Source organism: Zea mays, chromosome 1, assembly GCF_902167145.1.
Source record: "Zea mays cultivar B73 chromosome 1, Zm-B73-REFERENCE-NAM-5.0, whole genome shotgun sequence".
Classification (NCBI taxonomy): Eukaryota; Viridiplantae; Streptophyta; class Magnoliopsida; order Poales; family Poaceae; genus Zea; species Zea mays.
In genome coordinates this window covers 251,120,042-251,129,652 of record NC_050096.1, presented here as the reverse complement: position 1 = coordinate 251,129,652, position 9,611 = coordinate 251,120,042, and the positions used below count along the sequence as shown (strand labels likewise).

Below are 9,611 nucleotides of genomic sequence, written 5' to 3'. Positions count from 1 at the left end.
ATAAACCTAGATGACACACTTTACATCGTTAATGGGGGTTTATGTGACCTTGAATGAATAGTACATGGACATAGATAACACCCGAAATTGTTTATGGACTGTTGATGCACTTTGCTCAAACTAAAATTGAGGACACCTAAATTTTAGTAAATCTCCATAACAAAAATAATGTATATCTAGAAAAACCTAAATGTCTTATAATCAAAAATAAATTCCGTAGTACTATTCTGGTCCCGCTTGTTATTGAAGAACATTTGATATTTTTTTGGGGTGTAAACACCTACGCACGGAATATGTTTTGTACAAACTAAAACGCACGGGTGTATTTTCTACGAAGTATAAGTGTACGTCACAGGAATAAAGCAAGATACGACACGCGGGACAATTTGTCATCATGGCGCAATGATAAGTAAAGGCGAAACATGCTAATCCAAGAGAGAGAGATAGTTAGAGCTGTGTTGTTTTTATATCTAGCTAGAGCTGTTAGCTTAGAGCAATGTATTTATGGGACTGCTGGCAGATGTATTTATTACAGAACGACAAAGAAAGTACAACAAACGTAGTACTTATGGCCGGGTTGAGGGAGTAGTATTATGGGACGACGGAGGGGAGTGCATCCAAGCGTGCATTTACTGTTTCCAGCCGAATTCGCTAGATTGCGAGTGTTTGTCATTTTCTAATCCATTTGCAGCAGTAGCTAGGCTGTGGTGCAGAACGTTTCGGCGGGGGGCGCAGCGCAGTGGCTCGAGCACGAGGCCGATAAATTAGCAGCCCTCGGCCTTGGAAATGGAATCCCAAGGCATAATTTAGCTACTACCCCTACCCCCGCGCATTGGTTCCGTTCCATCCCAAGCTAACACAGGCATCGTATATATGGCGGGCGACGACGGGGCGGACGCGTCGGAGCGGCTGGAGAGCATCCTGACGGCGGAGGCGGCGGCGTCGCCGTGGGCCGCGGCCGCCATCGAGCTGCGGCTGCTGACGCGGCTGGCGGCGCCCGCGGTGGTGATGTACATGATCAACTACCTCATGTCCATGTCCACGCAGATCTTCTCGGGCCACCTCGGCAACCTGGAGCTCGCCGCCGCGTCGCTCGGCAACGCCGGCGTCCAGATGTTCGCCTACGGCCTAATGGTACGTACGCCACAGTCGCATACTGTATCGTCTCTGGCTGCAGCAGCATGTAGCTGCAGCTGGGTTTATTTCTCCTACTTTCGCTTGCCTTGCTTTGCTTTGCTTTCGCCGTCGTGGATGCGTAGTTGTCCCTCCCGATTCTCCCCCGGGCTCCTCGATTATTAGACTGTTTCATTTCATTTACCAAGCCACTGTGGCAGCAGACCCACGTTAGAGAATCTGGCGCTCCGACGTCCGGACAAAGCTTCGTGCGCGCTCCTCGTGCCGAACCGCTCCGCCCGATCTCTGTTTCACGCGCCCCCTAAGCTCGCCAGCAGAAACCACGTCCCCCACGCCTCTGGATACGCGCCACGTCGTTCCACGCTAAAATATTGGCTCCAAAATATAAAAACATTTGCAACGTAAAGTCCCAAATAGCTAAAGCATTTAAAACACGCACTTCTAACGTAGTACGTATAAATACATTTTTGCCGAGCGCGAAAGACTCGGTAACAAAAATACACTTTGCAAAACGTCGTCAAAAGCCGACTCTATGACGGCCGTTACTTATGTCGAGTGTCTATATAAGACATTTGACAAAAGTCTTGTCTTTGCCGAGTGTCAAAGGGAAGACACTCGACAAAATTTATTTGTCTTTTTTTTCTTCTTTTTTCCAACTTTCAAACACAGTGTTCACAAAATATGACCAAAAACTTGCAATCCAGTTATTTTAAAGTTGTATAAAACACAAAGTTAAAAAATCATGAAACTTGTCGAAATGTCATAATATCATATGTAGCTGTTGTGATAAAAATTTGACAATGTTTAATGAAAGTTGTCATGTACAAAACTTGTGCAACCTTTACATGAAATCATAAACCTTCTACATAGATTATTGTATTTGTACACAGACACAACGTACATGACAATGACAACTTTTACGAAACATCGTGAAACATTGTCAAATACTTGGTGTTGATTTGTGAGATACATGGTGTTGGTGATATTTATATTTGTGAAACTTGTTAGTGTGGTGCTATTTGTGAGATATGTGGTGTTGGTGATACATGTGATGATTCTGTGATATATATGTGACGCCAATGATATATATCTTTTGTTTGTTTGGTGTAATAACAAAAACAAAATAAAAAGGGGTTCTCTGGGCACTTTACCGAGTGCAATGACCATAGCACTTGGCAAAGAAGGCACACCTACGAACAGATAAAACTTCTTTGTTGAGTGTTATGGTAATGACACTCGACAAAAAGGCGTCTTTACCGAGTGCCATAATGACACTTGGCACAAAGCCGACGCTTAGGGCCCACGGAAGCTATCTTTGCCAAGTACCTGCTAGCCTAACACTCGGCAAAGAAGGAATCTTTGCCGAGTGCTAGCAATCAGTGGTGAAGACACACCCCGGGCCACCAGGCCCATGGCTCGGGGTGTGGCCGTCGCCGTGCTGTCCTGTTGTGCCCCGCCGTCGTGCCCCACCGCCACCATGCCCCATCCAGTGTGTGGTGCCCAGGCTGCCTGTGGCCCGGGGCTTGCCCCAAGGCTGGTTTCGCCGCCGCTAGCGAGCACACTCGCAGAAACCGACATGGGGACCCACTAGAACTCCCTTTATCGAGTGCCTGTTGGCTTGGCACTCGACAAAGAAAGTGTCTTTGTCAAGTGCCATAATGACACTCGGCACAAATCCTACGCTCAGGGCCCACGGGAGCTATCTTTGTCAAGTACCTGCTAGCCTAACACTCGACAAAGAAAGCGTCTTTGCCAAGTGTTAGCGAGCAGTGGCGAAGACACACCCTGGGCCACTCGGGCCATGGCTCGGGGCGTGGCTGCCGCCGTGTTGTGCCCCGCCGCCACCATGCCCCAACGTGCGGCGCCCCAGGCTGCCAGTGGCCCGGGCCTTGCCCCAAGGCTGGTTTCGCCGCCGCTAGCGAGCACACTCGCAGAAACCGACATGGGGCCCCACTAGAACTCCCTTTATCGAGTGCCTGTATGCTGGGCACCCGACAAAGAAAGCGTCTTTGCCGAGTGCCATAATGACACTCGGCACAAAGCCTACGCTCAGGGCCCACGGGAGCTATCTTTGTCAAGTACCTGCTAGCCTAACACTCGGCAAAGAAAGCGTCTTTGCCGAGTGTTAGCGAGCAGTGGCAAAGTCACACCCCGGGCCACTCGGGCCATGGCCCGGGGCGTGGCCGCCGCCATGCCGTGCTGCTGTGCCCCACCGCCACCATGCCCCAACGTGCAACACCCAGGCTGCCAGTGGCCCTGGGCTTGCCCCAGGCTGGTTTTGCCTCGCTAGAGCACGCTCGCAGAAACCGACATGGGGCCCCACTATAACTCCCTTTATCGAGTGCCTGTTGGCTTGGTACCCGACAAAGAAAGCGTATTTGCCGAATGCCATAATGACACTCGGCACAAAGCCTACGCTCAGGGCCCACAGGAGTTATCTTTGTCAAGTACCTGCTAGCCTAACACTCGACAAAGAAAGCGTCTTTGCCGAGTGTTAGCGAGCAGTGGCGAAGACACACCCCGGGCCACTCGGGCCATGACCCGGGGCGTGGCCGCCGCCGTGTCGTGCTCCTGTGCCCCGCCGCCACCATGCCCCAACGTGCGGCGCCCAGGCTGCCAGTGGCCCGAGGCTTGCCCCAAGGCTGGTTTCGCCCCTGCTAGCGAGCACACTCGCAGCAACCGACGTGGGGGCCCACTAGAACTCCCTTTATCGAGTGTCTGTTGGCTTGGCACTCGGCAAAGGCCCCATCACCGTCGCTTGGCACCATGACATCAACTTTTTTTGCCTAGTGTCGTAGGGCACTCGACAAGGTCTTTACCGATTGTCTGACATAAAGTACTCGATAAAGAGGTCGCCGATAACCAGTTCGTCGAGCCATCTTTACCGAGTGGTACACTCGACAAAGGTTTTGCTGAATGTTGTAGAGGCTTTATCGAGAGTGCCTACGACACTTGGCAATGAACTATGTTCCGGTAGTGTCTTAAATTAAATTTTGTAACATCTAGATAAAACAATTGCAACATTACGTGTAAAAGCATATGAAATATTTGTAACATAGACTTACAGCGTACATGTATAACCACCGCCACATATGTAATGTCGATATATTACTTTTGTAACATCAAGATAAAACACTTGCTACAATATATACATCCGAATCTGATAAAACACTTAAAACATACTGTATGTTTACAGTATGTGCTTTCCAGCGCGACGGGTGGCGGCGGGGTAGTAATTAAGATATGTTTACAATATGACTTAGAAATTCAGACATTTTATTTACCTAGAGTCATTACTGCTGTTGTAGAGTTAAATCTAAGTCATTTTTTCAACACGCTATTTCTATGACATTTTTATATGGCATCCAAGTAATTTATGCATTGCAGGTTATTCCTTTCCATTCACAATATTTAAGACATTAGATGTGCATCTAATAAGTCATTCCGTATAACTCATAGTATTAAAAAATATTATATGTTATCTAAGTCATTCCTTTGTTCCCGGGTTGAATCTAACTATCTAAGTCATTTCTCTTTTCGTATGATATATTCAACTGTTCTAAGTTATTTTTATATTACAAGTCATTTTTTATAACGAGTCAAGTGCCACAAGGATAGATTGGACCCGTTTTATAGTGTATAGAGCGTGCATGACTGACCGTCTCGGTGAGATGCATTCGGTTGAGTCCGAATAATAAACTACTCCCCAGTTTCAATTTAAAATTTGTTTGCCAATAAATGATGGCATATATATACACATCTATATCTATATTATCTATACTAATCTATTAAAAGCTTAATATGTGCACCTGGTGATACCATAGTTTCACTCTCACCACACCGTGTAAAAAAATAGTGTAGAATAAGCTGAGCACTCGAACCACGTCTTGGCTTCATAAATTTAGAAATAAACAATAATTATATTTAAGTATATAACAATCGTAGCAAAGTACGATCAACTATCTAGTATACATTATATAACTAGTCTTCATTTGCGTGTTTGGTTCTCTTCTCACCGCGTGTAGTTGCACCCGTGGATCCCTTAAAGCAATTGTTTGATTGACTGTATACTCAAATACAGGTCGGCACTGTCCTTAAAATACAGCAAGCCAGGCCCAGGCGAGATACTTCGGCGAGCGTACTCTCACGTGCATGCAGCGGCACAAATTCTTTTTACGTTGTTTTTATTATATCTTCTAATTAAAAAAATTTAATTATTAAACCGATTCTATGTTTGTGTTTATATACCATTAATGCTATATAATATTTGAAAAATTATTTATGTACATTCTCTATTACACGTCTTTGTGCAAACAACCAAATAAAGTATATGTCACGTTTGCACGAGTATGTACAAGTAACCTAAATAAATTTACTCTAGTTCTATCAATACTTAGTAGACTCGTGCGGGTCTAGCTCAACCAAACACATCCGCATGTGATTCCTACCGAGCAATCTAGGGGATGCTGGTGGGTCGTGACGTCGGGAGGGGGGGGGAACGAAATTGAAGGTGACCAGACAAGAAAATGGACAAAAATCGTCCAATAGTATGGCATTTTAATTTTTCAGCCGGAGAGATACGGTGACAAGATCCTAGAGTTTTCTAAAATTTAAATCAACGAAATATTTTTTCACAAATAAAGTTTCTTTTTTCAAAAAATACGGAAACAAAAAAATCTGGGCCGTTCCAGTGCATAGATGGGCCTGCAGAATTGTTTTTTTATTACAACAGGCCTGCATCACTGTTGACTCTAGTCTTGGTCAGGTAAGCCGTTCGCACATATGGGCCTTATTCACAGTATCATAAATCGGCCCAGGTCTATTTGAATTCGCTTCTTGTTGTCATTCACGGTTTCCGCCAAAACGAAGAGCAAGGTGTTCATATATTTTTGGTTGCTTCCGCAGCTGGGCATGGGCAGCGCGGTGGAGACACTGTGCGGGCAGGCCTACGGCGCCCACAAGTACGAGATGCTGGGCATCTACCTGCAGCGCTCGGCCGTGCTTCTGTGCGTCACGGGCGTTCCGCTGGCCGTCATCTACGCCTTCTCGGAGCCAATCCTGGTGTTCCTGGGTCAGTCGCCGGAGATCGCCCGCGCCGCGTCCGTCTTCGTGTACGGCCTCATCCCGCAGATCTTCGCGTACGCCATCAACTTCCCCATCCAGAAGTTCATGCAGGCGCAGAGCATCGTGCTCCCGAGCGCCTACATCTCCACCGTCACGCTGGTGCTGCACGTGGTACTCAGCTGGGTCGTCGTCTACAAGGTCGGCCTGGGCCTGCTGGGGGCCTCCCTGCTGCTCAGCCTCAGCTGGTGGGTTATCGTCGCCGCCCAGTTCGCGTACATCGTGATGAGCCCCAGGTGCCGCCACACCTGGACCGGGTTCACCTGGCAGGCATTCTCGGGCCTGTGGGGCTTCTTCAAGCTCTCCGCCGCGTCCGCGGTCATGCTTTGCCTTGAGACCTGGTACTACCAGGTCCTGGTGCTCATTGCCGGGTTGCTCCCCAACCCTGAGCTTGCATTGGATGCCTTGTCCGTATGGTGAGTGCGTGTTAATTAGTGTGTTTACGTTACCATTATATATATTCTTTCATCTTTCACTATCCGTCCCCATAGAAAGCCGACCAGAAACCTTAATCTTGTTGGCCTCTTCGTGTTATTATCTCATCTGCAGCATGACTGTCAATGCGTGGGTGTTCATGATCGCAGTGGGATTCAATGCTGCCGCTAGGTAGGTTCGCAACTCAACTATTACATCCGTTCTTAAATATTTGTCATCCCGTGGTTCACTAAACGGCGACAAATAAAAAAGAACGAAGGGAGTACATGATTATGCATACTACAGCTGACAGGTTTGATTTTTTTACTGGTTTTGTGTACCCTGACTAGCTTGCTTGTGAATGGTTTCCAGTGTGAGAGTGAGCAATGAGCTTGGTGCCGGCCACCCAAAATCTGCCTACTTCTCAGTGTGGGTAGTGACCGGGGTCTCTACGCTGATATCTCTGGTGCTTGCCATTGTGATCCTCTGCCTGCGCAACTACATCAGCTACATCTTCACGGAGGGTGAGGTGGTGTCAAACGCGGTGGCAGATCTCTGCCCACTGCTTGCCATCACGCTCGTCCTCAACGGCATCCAACCTGTTCTCTCAGGTTAGGTTTCAGAAACCTTCTCTCCATCAGTATGCTTGCACTACTACAATGGTTATTATTCCGGAAATAAACGGATGAGACTCCGGTTGGTTATTCCTGATCATGCATGGTGTAAGGGTAGTTCACGGTGTGATTTGAACAAGCAGATGTTTCACACAGGTGTCGCCGTTGGGTGTGGGTGGCAAGAATTCGTAGCCTACGTGAACGTTGGCTGCTACTACATAGTTGGTGTTCCCCTCGGCGCCATCCTCGGTTTTGTCTTCAAGCTCGGTGTAAAGGTAATGAAATCAAGTGCATAGTTAACAATGTTTCCTTTAATTTTCTGTCCACCGAATGTTCAACTCTAATGGCATACTCATGTGATCATGTCTCTCCTGACAGGGCATTTGGAGTGGTATGATTGGAGGAACTTTCATGCAGACGGCTATTCTAGTGTGGGCCACCTTGAGAACTGATTGGAACAAAGAGGTAGAAACAACTGAAATTTGCAGAACAAAAGGGAAAAAAATCATTTTTCTTTTTTGTGTTTACTTTCAACAAACCACGGTTACAAATTTGAACTATACGGAGTACCTTTGTTCCCATTTTTTCATTAGCCGTCTTGTGAGCATATAGTAATTGAAAACCACTACCAGGACTTCTGTCAGGCAAATATGCTAATAGAGTACTACTGAATTTTTGCAGCACTCTTCCAAAATATGTTTTTAAGGTGGTGTCTTAGTTTTACTGGTGTCCTCATTTTTAATTTTAGTCATGTTTTTTACTCAGTTTTGCCCTTCCGACAAAACTAAGCAAAAAAATACAATTAAGACTATGAATTTAAATAGCCATAAGTACCATTGATGTGCGTGCAAGTTATCTTACAGGAATGCTAGAATGTATAGAGAATATTCTAGTCACTCCAATTCTCTTCGATTTTGTGGTTCCGAAACTAGCCATAAACGTCTTTTTATTCTGCATAAAAGATGAACCACATAGCCCCGGTTTAGAAAGATTTAGAAAAGACTGTTAATTTATCTGACTGAAATAAACAGCCTCAAATTATTCGTACTGTACTGTATCATTCAGGGCTTACCAATCATGAATGCTAAAGCTCTGTCGCAGCTAGCTAATTGTCTTGTTGCTACTTGTTTCCGTTGTCCGTGCTGGGATAATTAATCGCATGTTTCAGGTAGAGGAAGCACAGAAAAGGTTAAATAAATGGGCGGATTCGAAGACGACAGAGCCCCTTCTTGTTGGTTTCGGCGATGGCAACTAATTTACTGCAAGGGTGGATGGATGGATCCACATCATCCTCTGGCTTCACCATCGTCACCATCAGGAATCTACGAAGGATCAGAAGAGACGACGGAGCCCCTTCTTGCCGGCGTTGGCGATGGCAATTAATTTACTGGATGGATGAATGGATCCACATTATTCTCTGGATGGCTTCACCATTGTCACCATCAGGATTGCTAATAAATCATGCGGAGGGTTATTTTAGCCAGTACCAAACGTATTTCGAGGACTCTATATTTCAATTTAATAAATATGTACCATTTATAATGAATAAGATGAGATTCTTCGTCATTATCTCTTGTATTTATGTGTTTGTGCTGTTGCGGTGAAGGAACAGAAAACGAGCCTTCCACATCTTCCTCACACCTGACAGGAGGTTTAGTTATCTAGATCTAGATTTCCGATGATACTGTTACTCAATACGTCATCAGCTCTGCTCTACCTTAACATTGTTGAGGCTTCGTTCTTCACCAACTCGATCTATGTTAAGCTGATCGATTCCAAGACCTATTTGAATTGTCCTATACAGGATAGATTACATCTCGGTCCACTTAATCAAGAAGCACAATATATCATGCTTGATACACTCTACATTGAATTCTTGCATTTAGATGCATGTTGTAGATTAAATTTGTATAGTCAGATGCATGTTGTATATTGAATTTTTGTGGTCAAATGCAGTTGTAGATTGATTTCTCACATTTAGATGCATGTTGTACATTGATTTTGGACATGCAAATCCTAGTGGCTATGACATGTCTACCCACAATGATAGGTCACGCCCCCTAATGGGCTACCACTATAAGCCCTTCTAGACTGCGCCCAAGCCACCCGCAAGCTATGTTAGACCGTCGATCAATGCTTTCCCTGTAAGGCAAAATTCACCCTCTTTTTATTGTTTTACACTTTTTCTGCTATATTTTTTCTTAAATATATTCCAACTGAATTTGTTTAATTTTTAGTGCACATTTAAATTGTATGCATGCTCTCTATGATTATTTATTCTATATTTTTGCTAAAATAATAAATATAATAATTTATGATTAAACTTTT

General features: G+C 45.4%; 1 protein-coding gene across 2 annotated transcripts; it reads left to right on the top strand.

Annotated features, from left to right (window-relative positions):
- The first annotated feature begins 665 nt into the window (after positions 1-665).
- On the top strand, positions 666-8,852 carry LOC103643608 (protein DETOXIFICATION 40). Of its 2 annotated transcripts, none has more exons than XM_008666772.4 (7): positions 666-1,134; positions 6,040-6,671; positions 6,805-6,861; positions 7,042-7,280; positions 7,440-7,558; positions 7,662-7,748; positions 8,452-8,852. In XM_008666772.4, the coding sequence occupies exons 1-7, from the start codon at positions 874-876 to the stop codon at positions 8,536-8,538; spliced, it is 1,482 nt and encodes a 493-aa protein (XP_008664994.1). In that variant the 5' UTR covers positions 666-873; the 3' UTR covers positions 8,539-8,852. The 2 variants fall into 2 exon arrangements, with proteins under 2 accessions (XP_008664994.1, XP_035820187.1); XM_035964294.1 differs by having other exon boundaries at positions 801-1,134; positions 5,216-6,671.
- Positions 8,853-9,611: the final 759 nt, after the last annotated feature.

What these genes read in the sequence shown, in the direction of transcription:
- LOC103643608 (XM_008666772.4), top strand. Translation starts at nt 874, where the DNA reads ATGGCGGGCGACGACGGGGCGGACGCGTCGGAGCGGCTGGAGAGCATC. An exon ending in GGATTCAATGCTGCCGCTAG is followed by an intron (nt 6,862 to 7,041) that starts GTAGGTTCGCAA and finishes AATGGTTTCCAG; the next exon opens with TGTGAGAGTGAGCAATGAGC. An exon ending in GAACTGATTGGAACAAAGAG is followed by an intron (nt 7,749 to 8,451) that starts GTAGAAACAACT and finishes CGCATGTTTCAG; the next exon opens with GTAGAGGAAGCACAGAAAAG.